The sequence below is a fragment of the Falco cherrug genome, assembly GCF_023634085.1.
Source record: "Falco cherrug isolate bFalChe1 chromosome W unlocalized genomic scaffold, bFalChe1.pri SUPER_W_unloc_1, whole genome shotgun sequence".
Taxonomy (NCBI): Eukaryota; Metazoa; Chordata; class Aves; order Falconiformes; family Falconidae; genus Falco; species Falco cherrug.
Genome location: NW_026599288.1, coordinates 10776612 through 10797070, shown reverse-complemented (window position 1 = coordinate 10797070; position 20459 = coordinate 10776612). Strand labels below are relative to the sequence as shown.

At 40.6% G+C, this 20459-nt stretch overlaps 1 protein-coding gene across 1 annotated transcript in view; it reads right to left on the bottom strand.

Annotated features, from left to right (window-relative positions):
• Positions 1-20459, bottom strand: part of LOC129734917 (excitatory amino acid transporter 1-like) — an 84563-nt gene that overhangs the window by 51931 nt on the left and 12173 nt on the right. The window contains exon 3 of the mRNA XM_055700330.1: positions 17163-17300. Within this exon, the coding sequence (XP_055556305.1) occupies positions 17163-17300 (138 nt within the window). The remainder of the gene's footprint in view (positions 1-17162; positions 17301-20459) is intronic.

Here is a 20459-nt window from a genome sequence, read left to right as displayed (position 1 = left end):
TCAACCCAAACCCCCAGATCTCTTTCCGCAGGGCTGTTCTCCAGCCTCTTGTCCAACAATTTGTATGTACAACCAGGATTACCCCGTGCCAGGTGGAGAATCCAGCACTTGCTCTTGTTAAATTTCACACGGTTGGTGATTGCCCAGCTCTCTAGTCTATCCAGATCTCTCTGTAAGGCCTCTCTACCCTTGAGGGAGTCCACAGCACCTCCTAGTTTAGTATTGTCAGCAAACTTACTTAATGTACATTTGACTCCTGAGTCCAGATCATTTATAAAAACATTAAAGAGCACTGGCCCTAAAATAGAGGCCTGGGGAATCCCACTGGCTGCCAGCCTGATGTATCTCCATTTACTATAACCCTTTAAGCCTGACCCGTCAGCCATTTGCTCACCCAATATACTATGGACTTCTCTAGCCGCATGCTGGACAGTTTACCCAGAAGGATACTGTGAGAGACAGTATCAAAAGCTATGCTAAAATCCAGAAACACCACATCTACTGGCTTCCTTTGTTCAGCTAGATGGGTGACCTTGTCATAAAAGGAAATTAAGTTAGTTAAACAGGACTTTCCCCTCATGAACCCATGCTGGCTATGACCAATGCCTGCATTGTCTCTCAAGTGGTTTTCAATAACTCCCAGAATAACCTTCTCCATAATTTTGCCAGGCACTGAAGTGAGACTGACAGGCCTGTGATTATCAGGGTTTTCCTTCTTACTCTTCTTGAAAATTGGGGCAATATTTGACAGCTTCCAGTCGACTGGGACCTCTCCAGACTCCCAAGACCCTTGAAAAATAATGGAGAGAGGTCCCGTGATGACATCAGCCAGCTCTTTCAGTACCCTGGGATGAATCTTATTGGGCCCCATAGATTTATGCGCATCCAGCTGGAGCAGCAAGTCTCAAACAAGTTCAGGGTCGGCTGGGAGCTTATCATTCCTCCAGTCAGGGCCTTCCAACACAGGGCTCTGAGGGTCCCAGGGCCCATCATTGGTGTTAAAGACAGAGGTGAAGGAGGCATTAAATAGCTCTGCTTTGTCTATGTCCCTATTTGTGAGGTGAGTGAACTCATCAAGCAAGAGCCCAATGTTATCTCTGATTCTTGTTTTGCTGTTAACATATTTTAAAAAGCTCTTTTTGTTGTCCTTCACAGTGCTGGCCAGCTTGAACTCTAATCGAGCTTTGGCCACACATTTTCTCCCTACAGTGGTAAACAGCATCTCTGTAGTCCTCCCACGTTGCCTGTCCTTGCTTCCAAAGTCTGCACACTTTCCTTTTCCACCTAAGTTCTAGAAGATCCCTGCTCAGCCAAGCTGGCCTGCCCCACTTGCTTGACTTCTGATGCTTTGGAATTGCCTGCTCCTGCACTTTTAAGAGATGGCTCTTAAAAAGTGACCAGCATTCCTGGACCCCAATACCCTCAAAAGCAGATTCCCAGGGAACCTTACACACTAGCTCCTTCAGCAGCCCGAAGTCTGCTCTCCCCATATCCAGGGTTGAAGTTTTGCTGGCAGTTTTTCCTACTATCGCCAATGATTTGGAACTCAGCTACTTCCTGGTCACTGTGACCAAGACAGCCACCAATCACCACTTCGCCCACAAGCCCCTCTCTGTTTACAAACAACAAATCTAGAAGGGAACCTTTCCTAGTTGGCTCCCTTAGTACCTGCACCGAGAAGTTATCTTCAACATGCTTCAGAAATTTCCTGGACCTGTTCATGTCCACTGTATGATATTCCCAGCTGATGTCTGGGAAGTTAAAATCCACTCATAAGGACAAGGGCAGCTGATCTAGAAATATCCCTTAATTCCTTGTAGAATAATTCATTGGTGTCATTGTCCTGGCTGGGTGGTTGATAGTAGACTCCCACAAAAACATCCACTTTATTTGCTTTCCCCTTCATCTTTACCCAACCATGTCATCACCAACTGTAAGCACCATGCATTCCAACCCCTCCCTTACATACAGCATCACCCCCGTGCCTTGCCTGCCATGCCTATCCCTCCTGAAGAGCCTATAACCATCCATCATGGCACCCCAGTCACAGGACTCATCCCACCAAGTTTTGCTGATGCCAATGATGTCATAGCTCTGGGACTGGGCCAAAGCTTCTAGTTCCTCTTGTTTATTCCTCATGCTGCACGCATTAGTATAAAGACATTTCAAATGTGCTCCAGTGTACTCAGCACATTGTGGAGCAGACTGAAGGACCTTGCTAGCACACTGTCCCTCAAACATTGGTGTGCCGCCCCCAGGCTTATCTCTAGTGAGCCTGGTTTTATCCCTTTAACCTTTCAAATCTAGTTTAAAGCTCTTTCAATATGAGAAGGCAGTAAAAGGGCAGAATAAAGAAAGCACAATAATTGAAATCCACATCATCTCTTTCCATCTTGCAGAGAATTTCTAAAGCTGTAAAAATGGGGGTCCATTGCAAAGTAGACCTATTAGCCAGAATGACTCCTGCGCCTGTTGTGCTCTCTGGAATTCAACCGGAGGTGTGGGAGGCACAGATCCATGCAATCTCCATTGAGACTTCTGTCTGTCCTTGGATATCTGCCACGTTTAGGGAACAGTGTAAGAGGCAGACAGAGAAGACAGTTGTTACTCTGCACCTTCTGCCACTGGACAGCTGTTATACCTATATAATTTCATGTCAATAACTATCAGTGACAAATACAGTAACAAATCTTTCATCTTCACATCAAAAAGAGATCTTTCCAAGGGGTACTGACATGAGAGGGAAAATCCAGCTTCTTATACCCAGGTTTTCAGAATGCTTAATTTACATACGATACAGATGCAAGTTAATCAATTACATAAAATTAATAACATTTTTTTCAAAGCATGGTGACCAAGAAGGTAGCTTTTATATTAGCATCTTTGTAAAGAGGAGTCTAAACTCAGGATTTATGTATAAGACTTAGGGAAGCTATTTATTCCACATACCTATGCTGTTAGCAAAAAAACCCAACCTAAACAACAAAACCCTAAACTCAAAAAAACAAGCTAACTGAGAGAGTAATATATTCAGTAAGGAAAATCAGATGATGTTATAGTTTTTATATATTATATATATCAGATGACGCTACATGCTGGCATCTGCTAGCATTGTTCCAAACCATAGGCTTATTTAAAGAACTATTCTCTAAAAAACATCTTGTAAGTGATGTCAGATCTGACCTGGCATGACACAAATTACCTGACCTTCTTTATAGACAAAAGTAATAACACAGAAATATTCCATTCCTCCCCACCCCAATAAAATCATAGAATCATTTAGGTTGGAAAAAACCCTTAAGATCATCGAGTCCATCCTAACACTGCAAAGTCCACCACTAAACCATGTCCCTAGGTGCCACGCCTGCACATCTTTTAAATGCCTCCAGGGATGGTGACTCAACCACTACCTCGGGCAGCCTGGCCTGTTCCAATGACATGCTTTTATTGGATGGGGAAGGAAGAGGGAAGAGTTGTCTGAAAAAAAAGGTAAGTTATTTTTTTAATAACATTTTGTGTATTAAAAGAAAGGCACAAGACAAAAACCAACACAGTCCTAGGATGGTCATGGATTGGTTAGTCATAGCAGGCTTACAGCTGTAGGAGATATCTACAGGGTTACTCTGTAGAAAGCTTCCAATGCAAATATACAGGCAGCTCAAATACACTGGCAATCCAAAAGGTGCTTTACTCATAGACAATCTGTCAATTCTGTTCTTTTAGAATCATAGAATCATTTAGGTTGGAAAAGACCTTTAAGATCGAGTCTAACTATTAACCTAGCACTGCCAAGTCCATCACTAAACCATGTCCTTAAGTACCACGTCTACACGTCTTTTAAATACCTCCAGGGATGGTGACTCAACCATTAGCCTGGGCAGTGTGTTCCAGTGCTTGGCAACCCAGCCTGTCCAGATCCCTCTGCAGAGCCTTCCTACCCTCAAGCAGATCAACGCTCCCAGGCAACTTGGTGTCATCTCCAAACTTCCTGAGGGTGCACTCAATCCCCTTGTCCAGATTGTTGATAAAAGTATTAAACAGGACTGGCCCCAATACTGAGCCATGGGGAACACCACTTGTGACTGGTCACCAACTGGATTTAACTCCATTCACCACAACTCTTTGGCCATCCATCCAGCTTTTCACCCAGTGTAGAGTACACTCGTCCAAGCCATGAGCAGCCAGTTTCTCCAGGAGAACGCTGTGGAAAATGGTGTCAAAGGCTTTACTAAGGTCTGGGTAGACAACATCCACAGCCTTTCCCTCATCCACTAGGCAGGTCATCTTGTGGTGGAAGGAGATCAGGTTTGTCAAGCAGGACCTGCCTTTCATAAACCCATGCTGTCTGGGCCTGATCCCCTAGTTGTCCTGCACGTGCCACGTGATGGCACTCAGGATGATCTGCTCCATAACCTTCCCCAGCACTGAGGTCAGGCTGATGGGCCTGTAGTTCCCCGGATCCTCCTTCCTGCCCTTCTTGTAGATGGGCGTCACATTGGCTAACCTCCAGTCTGCTGGTACCTCCCCAGTTTGCCAGGACTGTTGATAAATGATGGAGAGTAGCTTGGCAAGCTCCTCTGCCAGCTCCCTCGGTACCCTTGGGTGGATCCCATCCAGCCCCATAGACTTGTGTGTGTCTAAGTGGAGCAGCAGGTCGCTATCCATTTCCCCTTGGATTATGGGGGCTTCATTCTGCTCCCCATCCCTGTCTTCTAGTTCAGGGGGCTTGGTACCCCAAGAACAACTGGTCTTACTATTAAAGACCGATACAAAGAAGGCATTAAGTCCCTCAGCCTTTTCCTCATCCTTTGTCACTATGCTTCCCCCTGCACCCAATAAAGGATGGAGATTCTCTTTCGGCCTCCTTTTGTTGTGAATATATATATAGAAATATTTTTTATTGTCTTTTACTGCAGTAGCTAAATTCAGTTCTAGTTGGGCTTTGGCCCTTCTATTTTTCTCCCTGTGTAACCTCATGACATCTTTGTAGCCCTCCTGAGTTGCCTGCCCCTTCTTCTATGAAGATATTGTGCTTTGGGAAACCTTCCTCTTAAAATTCCAATAACTAATTGGAAGATACTTTATCTTCCACCAAATCCTTCCATAAAGCGTCACACTCCTGGCAAATTTCCAGCTATAAAGATTTTGTGGCTGTTTCCCATCCCTGTATTCCTTTTAAGGCACCTTCCTTCCCAATCTCCAGACTCAGAAGAAAACCAAAAGAAACAAGTACATTCCATACAACTCTGACAGCAGGGCCAATCCCCAACAAATTAAATTGTTTGGTACCAGTTACCCTTATTCTGTCTCTTCCAACAGAAAGCCTTTCAGGGCACAGTCTGTCTCTTTTCTGTGCTTAAAGGACACAAAAGGCCCAGTCCTCACTGGGAATGCTGGACAGTATTTGGATTCTAACAGATGCTTTGGTCTTCCCTCCATTATCAGACCATCCCTACAAGACATCACGCTCAGACTGCTGAGGATCTTCTACATTTGTCATCAGACATTAAATCCATATACAAATGAATGTACATTTCTTCTTCTTTTAAAAAGACTCCTTGTCCTTCTTCTCTCTGTATGTTGGCTTAAGCACAATGAATCTATTCCTTACAATCTCTGAATCTGTGCTCACAGTTTGCTGTGCACAGGCTCCTGTAGTTGCGTGCAGCCTAATATGAGCTGGCCCAATAGTCAGAAACCAAACCTCTCAATACACACATTCAAATACAGATTTTTGAATATGCAAATACAATAGTCATAGTGGTAAGTGCATGGAACACAAATCCCTGTGAGGGTTTTGACTCCACTGTCCATATGGAACTACAAAATCACCATGCAAACACAAAAAGTGTTTTCTAAACTGCTCATCACCTTAGGCCCAAACCAAACAAGCACAGAGACTGAATTACCTCTTGCCCATGGAGAAAATATTGCTTTTGATCGCAGGGTTGAGGTTTTTGGCAAGGTATCAGGGAACTCCCTGTGTGGCTGCCTGTATCATACAGAACTGTATGTAGCTAGAGGGCAAACATAAGGTTCCCACTGTGTCAACATATCAACCTTTGTAAACACAAATATGGAATGTAAAATAAGAAGCGGCAAGACTATATCATGCCAGCGGTACATGCTGTATTTATTTTTTTAGTGCATATGCTCTGAATCAAAAGATCTTTGCAGGGGTTCCACTGCCATTCTCCTTCAAAATTAGGCATTTCTAAATGCACAACAGCTGATGAGAATACTTTTCAAGTTGAAAGAAACCCTATATGAAGAAATCTAATTTAAGAATGTCTATTTTTTTCTTAATACCTTTTTAGGTTTTATTTTCTCACTATAGTGTATCTTGAATCACTGTCAGTTATTAAATTGTATCCAGAGGGTATTCTTGCAATGCAGTGTTTAAGGACAACAGCTCTCCCAGCATCTTCAGTTACCAACTCCCTGCCATTGAGGAGGTTATGGAGAAGGTACATACTGTAGGAACAAAATTTCACATAAACCATCTGTGATAAAAGGATGGTTTATATTTGCATATTTTCTAATCAATTGTGATTTTTGTACTGAACCACTGTGATTTAAAAGTCAGTGCATATACTGACTTTCACATGTATGAGTATAGAAAAAAGCCAGGAAATTATCTTACATCTTATATTGTTAGGAAATGAGAAAGCATAATCTGTAAGGGGGAGCCTCTTTTTGATTGTTTGTTTAGGAAAGACTAGGCTGCTTGTGATCAAATTCAGGAAGAAAAGGATATTATTAGGATAGCAAGGAAAGCAGGATGTAAACTACTCAGGTCTAGTTGCTCTCATTAATTCCAAGTAAAATTATGTCTACTTTCTCTGCCCTACAGTAGAATTAACATTCCTGTCCAGAGAGTGAAAGACTTCAAAGATCTTAGCATGAGAAGAATAGTTTTAAGATTAACACATATAGCTTATTTAAATATTAAAGCCCAGTGTTTAGAATCAGAATATTCGTACTTGCTCTATGGCAGCATCCAGATTTTATTGAGTATTTCTCTCAGTCAAGATCAATTTGATCTGTTGATAGTGGTAAAGAAGGACGTAAAGATGTAGAGCCCTCTGGCCTCAGCATTTAATCAGTTTTTGGAGGAGTAGCATATTGTTGACTAGGAAGATGATAGCCAGGTACCTCTTTATTTTCAAAAATGTGCACAAGATCCTATTTCACTAAGTACTAAGCATATGAGCTAATAGGTCATTCTCCATTTCAGAAAAGTATGCATTTCTAGTGACGACTATTTTCCAAAGAAGCTTTGACTCTCAGCTGCCTAATAGGATTGTGCTCACCACTGCTGTTTGTGCTTTCTCTCGTTCTCCGCTTCTGTCAAACATACATATGAACCACAGCCTGTCAATCCTGCAGCCTCATGTTTGCAATATGCCAGCCCATTTGACATAGCTTCTTATTGGCTCTTTGACCTCAGCTATCGCTTTGAGCTGCAGTTCCTGTATGTTCACAAAGGAGAACCTGACTATTCCTTCATTTACCATCTTTTTAAAAACCGAAATCTATGACATTAAAACTTTCTATTATTATCATAGAAAACACAAACATTATCTTGTCTATGACCAAAAAATGTCAGCACTTGGTATTTACAGACATTGTAGTTTCAGCCTAAATAATAAAAACCTGTACTATCTAAGGATATTAATGAATGGACTTATACATATAATCAACTGTTTACAGATTTCTGAAAGATATATTGAATTTGGTTTATGCATGATACCAAAGTTGCTTTTGAAATGGACTTCATCCAAAAGGCATTTCAAATATTACATGAATGACATTTGAAAACTGTTAAGACTAAGACTTTGAGATGAAAGCAGTTAGTATTGTAATCAAGGACTGATGAACAAATAAACAGTGAATAAACAATGGAGAAACAATTCTGTGTGTCTCAGTAAACACATCATATGCCTAAACATGCTCCTTTGCTTCCCTGGCAATATTTGCATAACTTATGCCAGTTAATTTCATAAGATGGGTGAGTCCATCAAAGACCTCAGCTATTCCAAGGGGTCCTCTTCCCTCAGCTCTGCCCACCTTTCTACTCCCAGCTGCACTCTCATGTATTTTATTCACAAAATCATGGAATGGGTTGGGTTGGAAGGGACCTTAAAGCCCATCAAGTTCCACCCCCCCTGCCATTGGCAGGGACATCTTCCACTAGACCAGATTGCTCAAAGCCACATCCAACCTGGACTTGAACACTTCCAGGGATGGGGCATCTACAACTTCTCTGCTCTGGGCAACCTGTTCCAGTGTCTCACCACCCTCACAGTAAAGAATTTCTTCCTAATATCTCATCTAAATCTACTCTCTTTCAGTTTAAAACTATTGCCCCTTATCCTATTGCTACAGGCCCTACTAAAAAGTCTGTCCCCATCTTTCTTATAAGCCCCCTTTAAGTATTGAAAGGCACCTATAAGGTCTCCATGGAGTCTTCTCTTCTCCAGGCTGAAGAAGCCCAACTTTCTCAGCCTGTCTTCATAGGAGAGGTGCTTCAGCCCTCTGATCATCTTTGTGGCCTTCTTCTGGACTCATTCCAACAGGTCCATGTCCTTCTCATTTTGGGAGCTCCAAAAGCTGAACACAGTACTCCAGGTGGCATCTCTCAAGAGCAGAGTAGAGACCTGCTGGCCATGCCTCTTTTGATGCAACCCAGGATACAGTTGGCTTTCTGGGCTGCAAGCAAACATTATCAGGCCATGTTGAGCTTTTCATCCACCAGTAATCCCAAATCCTCCTCCTCAGGGCTGCTCTCAATCCATTCTCTGCCCAGCCTGTATTGATACTGGGGGTTACCCTGACCCAGGTGCAGGACCTTGCACTTGGCCCTGTTGAACCTCATGAGATTCACATGGGCCCACCTCTCTAGCCTGTCAAGGTCCCTCTGGATGGCATCCCTTCCCTCCAGCATGTCGACTGCACCACTCAGCTCGTTGTCATTGGCAAACTTGCTGAGGGTGCACTCGATCCCACTGTCCACGTCCCCAACAAAGATGTTGAACAGCACCGGTCCCAGTACAGAACCCTGAGGAATGCCGCTCATCACCAGTCTCCGCTTGGACACTGAGCTGTTGACCACAACTTTTCAAGTGCAACCATCCATCCAATTCCTTATTCACCGAGTGGTCCACCCATCAAATCCATGTCTCTCCAGTTTAGAGACAAGGATGTCATGCAGGACAGTATCAAAAGCTTTGCACAAGTCCAGGTAGATGACATCGGTCACTCTTCCCTCATTTGTCAACACTGTAACCCCATCATAGAAGGCCACCAAATTTGTCAGGCAAGATTTGCCCTTAGTGAAGCCATGTCGGCTGTCACCATTCACCTCCTTATTTTCCATGTGCCTTAGCATAGTTTCTAGGAGGATCTTGCCAAGCACAGAGGTGAGACTGACTGGCCTGTAGTTTCCCAGGTCTTCCTTATTTCCCTTTTAAAAATGGGGGGGTTATTTCTCCTTTTCCTGTCCATGGAAACTTCACCGGACTGCCACAACTTCTCAATATGATGGAGAGTGGCTTAGCAACTTCATCTGCCAGATCTCTCAGGACCCGTGGATGCATCTCATCAGGTCCCATGGACTTGTGTACTTTCAGGCTCCTTAGATGGTCTTGAACCTGATCTTCTCCTATAGCGGGTGGTTCTTTATTCTCCCAGTGTCTGCCTTTGCCTTCTGTGACTTGGCTGGAGCACTTGCTGGTGAAGATCAAGGTGAAAAAGTCTTACCTGGCTCTGATGCTTGTTGGATCCTTTTGTGAATTGTTTTAAGTTACAATGCAACAAGGAGTTTTGAAATAGGAAAGTTCCTAAAAAATTCATAGATGATTGTGTGGCTAGATTATATTCCAGTAATCTTACTTGTTGGTCAAGGATTCATTCAAAAGCCACATATAGTTCTTAATACAAAATTGAAAACTTTGCAGGCTCATAAAAGGCAAATATAGATGTTAGAAAAGTGTTGTGGACTGTTCCTAGCAAGTAATGTGAACAAATGGCCACCTACAGAATATTCATGGCGTCTTTTTTAAAGATCTTTTCTTAAGAAGTATCCAAAGCAATTGGTGGATACCTTAACACGTTATCTCAGATTGAAAAATATCTTTTGAACAAGATAAAGATCAGCTAGTATACACAAGTTCTGCAAAAATCTAGCTTTCAGCACAGTCAAATATACTGACTTATGCTAATGCCAACTAAAATCATAAGCTTGTATCTACAATGGATCTTAACATTACAGTATAAGAAGATTTTGATTCACGTATACTGGGAAGGATGGACAGTTTCTGCTAGTTTTATGATGATTAAGAATTACCTCAAAACTTTCTAACTCTTATAGCTAATTTAGCATCTGGTAAAAGTCACTAGAATATTTTCTTTCATTTTATATTTAAAAAGGAAAAGTTCATACCATGTAAGGGTTGAATAATATACATTCAATTAGTTTACATAGTTTCAATAGTTAGCCCCCTGGTTGGCTATCTCATGTCTTCTTGTTCAGAAACTTGACAAAGTATTGTCATATATTGATAACTTAGTTTGAATTTTCAGACTGAGCATGATTCTTCAGACAGAATTACAACTGTGTGGTTGGTTCATACATTTTCCACATAAAGAAGAAAACTTGCATCATATGTAGAATATCATTGCCAATATTCACAGTAAGTTAAGTTTTAATTTTACTATTTGATTTTAATCAACTTATACAGAAATTTTATACTAGTTTTCTTTTTTAGTAGTTACTCTAAAAGTCATTATTTTATTAAACTCAAACTGCTTCAACCTGCTTTAAGGTTCAAATCTGAAAAAAAAAAACCCAAACATAAGAAACACACATTTCACTATGATTTTAATAGTATTTTCACAGTTCTATTTCACAAAATATCAACCAAAACAAAACCCATTTTCCCATGTTGGGCTCCTTTTGTGGCAATAATATTTACTTACATATATTGCGAGACCTAAAACCTACTGAATATTACTCTGTCTTCAAGAATGATCTACTACGTCAAAATGTACCTGACTCTTATAGACAACTTTACTATGGATAAATCTGAAGGGTACATGCTGTTTTGCTAAGAATGAAGCATTCCAAAGTGTCATAAATGACAATTTCATTTTTTTTAATTTAGAAATAACTTAGACAAATATTATTGCTATTGCTTATAATGTCTTTTGCAAATAAAAACAAATATAATGAAAATATAACTGAAAAATTATGTTCCTTTTGCTGTACTCTGATCTACCATAATATACAATAACATTTGTAGTCTGTTACAAATAGTATTTTCAAAATGACTGCTGGGGTTCTACTTTACACATATACTGTACATATTCATACTCTTACTTACACACAAGTTTTATATATGTGTGTTTGTTTAGTTCCAGAAAGCATGTCATGGAAACCAAACAAATATAACATGCTCTGAAAGGTTTTCTTTATAGAGATGTTCTGCTGAATAAATACTGAAGTGTGCAATTTAATAAAAAGAAGGGGAAAAAAGAAAAAAAAGAGAGAGACAGACAGATTGTAATAGAAATTATCTTGCTACTTGAAGATTGCTATGCATCCTGGGTGAGAGCTCAGCTGGAAGTGATGTATGAGGACTCTGAAAGTCACATTGTATTGTACTGTCTTAAAAGTACCAGAATGAAGAGAACAGTTCTGAGATATTGAGATGAGGAGAGGCTATTATCATGTCCTGATGCCCTACTGAGGGAATTGAATATGTCCCTTCTCCAAAGCTCTTATCTGAAGCAGTCAGAAAATTGATAGAACTGTGAATTGTTCTAACAGTGCTTAGAAGTTCAGAGCTGAAACCTTCCTCTGGAAAGCAGCTTAGTAATATTTTTTTTTTTAATTAAAAATCAAGAGGAAGCTAAAAGATCTTTTGTAAGCCTCTTCAAACAGCTTTCTCATTGTAATCTACATAATCACAATAAAAAAAGAAAATAATTTAAAGGTTAGAATACACTGTTTACTTATGAAAAGAGATGTGATAGACACTTTTACATTCAACAATGTGAGAAAAAGAGTTCAGGAAACAGTCTGACACAGAAAACATAATAATTTTGAATTAATTTTTAACTTTCAACATTGCATGGAAATTTGGGCTTTTATGGAGATTAGTTTGTGATGTTTACTGGAAGAATCTTGAGGAACCCAATATGTGGGATGGGAAGAAGGCCTGTGGTTATCCTATATCAACTACAATAGCCAACATTATAAGCAACAGGAAAAATCTGGTAGATAAAAGTTACCTAAAAAAAAAATAATTCTAAATTCTAAGGTTCCAAACTTTGTCGGAAATTTTGGGAAAGGAGATGAAGCATGTATGTTAAACTGAGCTATAAGCAGAATTGTACAAAATATTTGCAAATAACCCTTAGAATATTTCTCTAGCTTTAATACTTGACACAAATGTTATGTTCCAACTATGCTATATATAAAGACTGGTCATGAATAATTTTAGTGAATTTGATTTCAGGAAATATATAGAATCATAAAATCATAGAATCATTTCGGTTGGAAAAGAATTTTGAGATCATCAAGTACAACTGTTAACCCAGGACTGCCAAGCCCATCAATAAGCCATGTCCCTAAGCACCACATCTACACATTTTTTAAACACCTCCAGGGATGGTGATTCCACCACCTCCGTGGGCAGCCTGTTCCAATGCTTGGCCACCCTTTCAGTGAAGACATTTTTCCTAATATACAATCTAAAACTCCCCTGGCATATTTGAGGCTGTGTTCTCTTGTCCTATTGCTTATTATCTGGGAGAAGAGACCTACCCCCACCTGCCTACAACCTCCTTTCAGGTAGTTGTAGAGAGCAATAAGGTCTTCCCTGAGTCTCCTCCAGACTAAACAACACCAGTTCCCTCAGCCACTCCTGCTAAGAATTGTTCTCTAGACACTTCACCAGCTTCGTTGCCCTTCATTGGACGCGCTCCAGTACCTCAATGTCTTTCTCGTAGTGAGGTGCCCAAAACAGAATACAGTATTCAAGGTGCAGCCACACCAGTGCCAAGGACAGGGTACCTGGTTGCCAGCTGGATGTAACTCCATTTACTACCACTCTTTGGCCTCAGCCATCCAGCCAGCTTTTTCACCCAGTGTAGAGTACACTCGTCCAAGCCATGAGCAGCCAGTTTCTCCAGGAGAACGCTGTGGAAAATGGTGTCAAAGGCTTTACTAAGGTCTGGGTAGACAACATCCACAGCCTTTCCCTCATCCACTAGGCGGGTCATCTTGTGGTGGAAGGAGATCAGGTTTGTCAAGCAGGACCTGCCTTTCATAAACCCATGCTGTCTGGGCCTGATCCCCTAGTTGTCCTGCACGTGCCACGTGATGGCACTCAGGATGATCTGCTCCATAACCTTCCCCAGCACTGAGGTCAGGCTGATGGGCCTGTAGTTCCCCGGATCCTCCTTCCTGCCCTTCTTGTAGATGGGCGTCACATTGGCTAACCTCCAGTCTGCTGGTACCTCCCCAGTTTGCCAGGATTGTTGATAAATGATGGAGAGTGGCTTGGCAAGCTCCTCTGCCAGCTCCCTCAGTACCCTTGGGTGGATCCCATCCAGCCCCATAGACTAGTGTGTGTCTAAGTGGAGCAGCAGGTCGCTAACCGTTTCCTCCTGGACTGTGGAGACTTCATTCTGCTCCTCCTCCTCCCTGTCTTCCAGCTCAAGGGACTGAGTACCCAGAGGGAAGCTGGCCTGGAAGATCTTAAAGACTGAGGCAAAGGAAGCATTAAGTCCCTCAGCCTTTTCCTCATCCTTTGTGGCAATGTTCCCCGCCGCATCCAATAAAGGATGCAGATTATCCTTGGCCCTCCTTTTGTTTCTAATTTATTTGTAAAAACTTTTTTTTGCTATCTTTTATGGCAGTGGCCAGCCTAAGTTCTAGCTGGGCTTTGAACCTCTCTAATCTTCACTCTGCATAGCCTCGAGACATCCTTATGGTCCTCCAGAGTTGCCTGCCCCTTCTTCCAAAGGTGGTAAACTCTCCTTTTTTCCCCTGAGTTTCAGCAAAGCCTCTCTGTTCAGCCAAGCCAGTCTTCTCCCCCACTGGCTCGTCTTTTGGTACATGGGAACGTCCTGCTCCTGCACCTTTAAGAGTACCTTCTTGAAGAATCTTGAGCCTTCCTGGACCCCTTGGCCCTTCAGGACTGTCTCCCAAGGGACTCTGTCAACCAGGCTCTTAAACAGGCCAAAGTCTGCCCTCTGGAAGTCCAAGGTAACAGTTCTGCTGACCCCCCTCCTTACTTCTCCGATCACTATGCCCAAGACATCCTCTGACCACCACATCACCCATCAGTCCTTCTCTGTTTGTAACCAGCAGGTCCAGCGGGGCATCTCCCCTGGTTGGCTCACTGACCAGCTGTGTCAGGAAGTTACCTTCCACACACTCCAGGAACCTCCTAGACTGTTTCTTCTCCATTGTGTTGTATTTCCAGCTGAGATTCGGTAGGTTGAAGTCCTTCATGAGAACAAGCGCTAGAGAACGCAAGACTTCTCCCAGCTGCTTGTAGAATGTTTCATCTGCCTCTTCATCCTGGTTGGGTAGTCTATAACAGACTCCCACCAGGATGTCTGCCTTGTTGGCCCTCCCCCTGATTCTCACCCATAAACACTCAACCCTGTTGTCACCATCATTTGGCTCTAGGCAGTTGAAACACTCCCTGACACACAGGGCTACCCCACTGCCTCTCCTTCCTTGCCTATCCCTTCTGAAGACTTTGTAGCCATCCATTGCAGCACTCCAATCATGTGAGTTATCCCACTATGTTTCAGTGATGGCAATTATGTCATAGTCTTCCTGCTGCACGATGGCTTCCAGCTCCTCCTGTTTGTTGCCCATGCTTCGGGCATTGGCATATCATTTAGTTAAGAAAAGTTACCACATTCTGATGCCCTTATATTCAGTGAATAACTGTCTTCATAACTGAAACATGCAGGTAAAGCTTGTGGGCCAATTTTAAGGACTGGAATTTCAATTTCATTATGGTCTTGATGTAAAAGCTCAGAAAATGTTAATGCATAGTGCTCTTATTGCTGGTGCAAATCTTGCAGTCTTTACCTATTTCATGACAAACTGATTTGTTAGCATATGTCTATATTTTTTATATACTTTTTAGGGACAATGCATATTTTAAAATAATTATGTCAAGCAATTTTTTAATGTCAAATGCTTCAAGTTATAATGAAATAAGAAGGTATAAAATATTTTGAACTCCTATAACTGCTGCAAATTCAAAACAGAAATGGAGCAAAATTGTCAGTCTTGTGTTTGTATAAGAATTCAGACTAGATTTGGTCATAAAATAATCCAAACGGGAATTTCATCTATTTCTTAGATTATTTATGCTGCCTCCCATATAGTGTGCCTTAATTTTGCTTTGGACTTTGTAAAGGTTACTGATTGGGATTGTTGACTTTGGAGCTCTCCCATTTAAAAGACTGTAGAAAATGAAGACCAGCATAGAATATACAGCTTGATTTGTGTCTAAACCACAAGAAGGTTAGGAATACAGATAGTCATATAATCATATTTTCCCATAAAGAGTAAAAGATGAAAGGTATGCAAATAACCTCTATTTTCTCTCAAGCAGATGTTAGTATATGCCTGGTAACACACACATCAGAAGATAAAATCTCATGGAGAAAAATGCATACCTGCTTGAGACACGTGCAATAATCATAAATCATAAGAGAAATGAGAGTAAAAAGCTCTGAACGTGATTCTGCATTGTTTCTTTTGTGAAAGTACCAAAACAGGCTATAGAGAAATGTGACTGGGTTGACTTCACCTTTTATAGTTTATTTTCCTGAGTGTGTGAGTAACAGTCAGAACTGTTTACTCTTCAGTTTCTCAATTTATGTCACTTACATAACAGCTCATAGCTTCTATAATTATTACTTCATTTTAATTATTCTAATTTCTTTGATATTAAAAAAAATTGTGAAGGATTTTAATCATGCCTAGACTATTTCTAATGCCTTGGAGACCATATGTTCTGATATTGTTATATTGAGCACACTCACATAAATACAAATGGAAACCCAGAACATCATATCTAGGAGACACCGTTATGCCTGCAAACAGCAAGAATATTTATTCAGATCATTTACAGTCCAAAAGAGTAATATTACCAGCATGCAAGACCCTAGAGGAATCTTCTGGTTACAGCTTTGCCAAACAAAATACAGGAAATAAGAGATTTGATCATGGATGCCAAGAGTGGTCTTAAGACTGACTTAAGCATAAGACTTTTATCCAATGAATTATCCTATAATGTGTAAAAAAACCCACCCCAAAACAGTAGTGTCTATAAAATTGCACAGTAGTATACCTGTAAATGTTATAGCTTGTTATTTAGATATGGAATAATACCTGTATATTTACTTGAGTATCAGTTTTGTAGCAAATACGTAAGACCATTCTTTTTTAAAAAACCATTTGTGTGATAAATGAGGTATTGTTCAGTGTAGAAAACAGTTTTTCCAGAATTTTTAGCAATAAAATGGGAAATTTCTTGTAATACATTGAAAAAATTCCTGTTGTATTTAAGGATTTTTTTTTAAAGAATTAAATCTGTCATTTGTGAATTGCATTGAGTTTTCTGTGATTATTCCCTGCCTGACTAAGGAAGCTTAAAATTTTGTTATTCACCTTGAAAATAAATATCTCTACTTCAAAGGGAAACTCTAAGAATAATCCACTTAATATCGTGAGGCATTTGTATGATAAGACAAACCTCATAGATAGATAACATTTCTCTTTACCAAAAACATTTATATAATAATGTAAATGATTGTTACAAAAAAGGGGGCATTAAAAAGGATAAAGTGCTCCAAAGAATTTAAATGAAAAAAACCATCAAAAAGAAGGGCATTGTTTGAATGCAAAAATGGGGAAAAGTATCTTTTTGCTTTTGTTTATATTAATTCAAACCTTTTGTTATATTGTCTTTAAAACAGCAATAGCAGTGGTATCTCTCTGCAGCTTATGACGCTTCTGTTCTAACACATGAAATGTTATTTTTTTAATGAATTGATATGTGCATCTTTATCAAATTATTTAAAAGAAAACTTCAGAACAAAGAAACTGTTTCTTTTTTTACCTGTGACTAAACTCGATACAATTAGTGGCAGGACCAGCATTTGCAGCATTCTCATGAGTAGTTCTCCTGGAAATGAAAAGTACTTGACTTCCCGATAGCTCATTTTATATGATCGGAGAGAAAATCCAAGGATTATACCTGAAGAAAGGGAAAAGATATGACTTACTCTTCTAAAGTAGTAGTAACATCTGAGCATGATTATCTGTATAGTACTTACTTGATGTATTTGATTATAACATGCAGTTTTTACTATGCCCCAGATTGCACTCAAGTATCAACTACCTATGTGAGTAGTCCTACTGAAGCCAGTAAATTACTTTTTACTTTAACAGATTCAGGTTATTTCTCTTGCTATTTTTTTAAATCTGGATTAATGTAAAAGGTACATCCTGAGCTTTAATGAAAAGAAAACAGTCCGTGCTACTGCAGCTGAGTGCTTTGACTTCTAGGATTTTGAGTGTAATCATATATGCAATGCATATACATGCTAGCCACCAACCTTCAGAAGTCTTGTCCATGCCTGTTTTCTCTGTGGGGCCCGATCCTATAGATGTGCTTCAGGTTGGATGAGATAACCAGGAGATATTTACTTGAGAATCCCCTTGTGGTTAGGCCTTTACACAGTAAAACAGTATCAGGAGAGAAGTAGCTTTACACACGCCTACCTTCAGAAAGTAGCTAATGGGGTTGGAAGGTTTTACTGGATTAAGTGGTGGGTTTCAATGCCTGAGGGAGTGGGGTAAGGTAGTGCCTGAATCCATTTAGCTTGCTGGAACAGATGGTGCTTGAGATAAATTTACAAATGGGAGACATAGATGGGCTGGTATGTGTGGCAACCCAAACTTCTCAGCTAGAACTTCTCAGATTTTGTCCTGTACTTGGCACCAACTGCTTTATTTGCTTATTTGGTTAATTATTTGGTTAACTAATACTAGTTACAATTTACTGAGTGTTAAATGATTTGGTGCCTATCTGATGTAGGTCTTTTATATCCAGCCAGGCAACACATGGCTGTATCTGGAACACTGCTTAACCATACAGATGGTGACACTCAACTATCCCTCTTTCCCACTCTTGACTCTATGTTCTTGCCCACTGCCTAGTACTGGCATTTGTGCTAATTGTGGCTGTAGAGAAAGTTGGATCAGATAATTGATCTTACTGCAAAAACAACTTATTTTACTGGGCTATTTTTTGGCCAGGTCAATTCCCTGAGGTAATTTGTTTGTATGACTGCACAAGTTTTGGTACCTTCACAAGGGAATAGGTAGAAATGTGCCTTGGAGAAGAGTTGGACTGACCTTCTTGGCAGATAGACAGACTTAGAGTTCCTAAAAATTTTCATGAAACTGCATCCTCATTGATGTTAGTCAGAAGTGTACTTAAGCTCACTTCTAGAGCTTGTTAGAACTTGGGTATGTCCTGAAAATGCCATAATATTGAACACGTGAAAATTGCTAGTTCCAGTTCTTAATCACTTTGTATTTTTTCTTTTTTTAAAAAAAAATCAGATTTTAGATTGGTACATTCATACAACAGATAATATCTTCATGCCAAATTTTACTAGCTAAAATATGCTGTTATGCCTCCTACACTAGCTTATTTCCATCTGCTGATGTAAAGAAACATCTATAAATGATTTCAGTGTTCCCTGTCTGTCTGATCATGCTGTTAGGGACTTCATCAGGCTGGTTAAGTTAGAGGAGCCCAGAAGCGTCTTGTGTAGGACAGAAAATCTCAGTATTACAGAATGGGAGAAAAGTGCTTAGAGCACAATTGGAAGAAAGCATGGATTTCACGATATGGAAGAGAGTAGTGGGACTAGAAGGCATTTGTTTTAGTCTCATTCATGTTTTATGGATTCAGGTAGTCAAAGTGCATTTTGCATAAATGATTTTTTTAGGTAAAAGTAGATCATAAACAGCATAGAGTAAGGGCCTTTGAATTATTACTGATTAAAAGATTTGACTTAGAGTTCCCTTCTTTTCAGTAAGATTTTAAATCCCACTGCAGTGTTACTGATTATTTTCTTTTTACATGGGAAACACATTTCTCAGATATAAAGAATCCATATGGACCCTTTGTTTCTGCACCTAATGAGCACTACATTTTGACAACTGGATAACAAGCAAATAGACCTAGACCATTTTCTTACTTAGTTCACAGTCCTGCAATTATTTCCACATGGATTAATCTCTGCACTAGTATAAAGCCTCACTGATGTTAGTAAGGGTTTCTGAGGCTGCTATAAGAACTAGTCTTTATGCTATGCTATAAGGGCAAAAATTAATAGAATCATAGAATATTTGGGGTAGGAAGGGACCTTTAAAGATCATCTAGTCCAACCCCCCCTGCAACGAGCAGGTACATCTTCAACTAGATCAGGTTGCTCAGAGCCCTGACCAACCTGACCTTGAATGTTTCCAGGGATGGGGCATCTACCAATTCTCTGGGCAACCTGTTCCAGCGTTCCACCACCCTCATCATAAAAAAATTCTTATAGAATCATAGAATCATTTAGGTTGGAAAAGACCTTTAAGTTCATTGAGTCCAACTGTAAACCTGACACTGCCAAGTCCACCACTAAATCACATCCCTAAATGCCACTCTTTTAAATACCTCCAGGGATGGTGACTCAACCACTTCCCTGGACGGCCTGTTGCGATGCCTGATAACCCTTTTGGTGAAGAAATTTTTCCTAATAATCAATCTAAACCTCCCCTGGTGCAACTTGAGGCCATTTCCTGCACATGGATCAGGGCAATCCCAAGCACAAATACAGGCTGGGCAGAGAATAGATTGAGAACAGCCCTGAGGAGAAGGACTTGGGGGTGCTGGTGGACAAAAAGCTCAACATGGCCTGACAATGTGTCCTTGCAGCCCAGAAAGCCAACCATATCTTTTGCTGCATCAAAAGAAGCATGGCCAGCAGGTTGAGGGAGGTGATTCTCCCCCTCTGTTCTCATGAGACCCCACCTGGAGTACTGCGTTCAGCTCTGGGGCCCCCAACGTAAGGACATGGACATGTTGGAGCGAGTCCAGAGGAGGATCACGAAGATGATCAGAAGGATGGAACACCTCTCCTATGAAGACAGGCTGAGAGAGTTGAGCTCCTTCAGCCTGGAGAAGAGAGGGCTCAGGGGAGACCTTATAGCAGCCTTCCAGTACTTAAAGGGGGCCTATAAGAAAGCTGGGGAGGGATTTTTTACAAGGGTATGTACTGACAGGAAAAGGGGTAATGGCTTTAAGCTGAAAGAGGGTAGATATAGATTAGGAAGAAATTCTTTACTGTGAGGG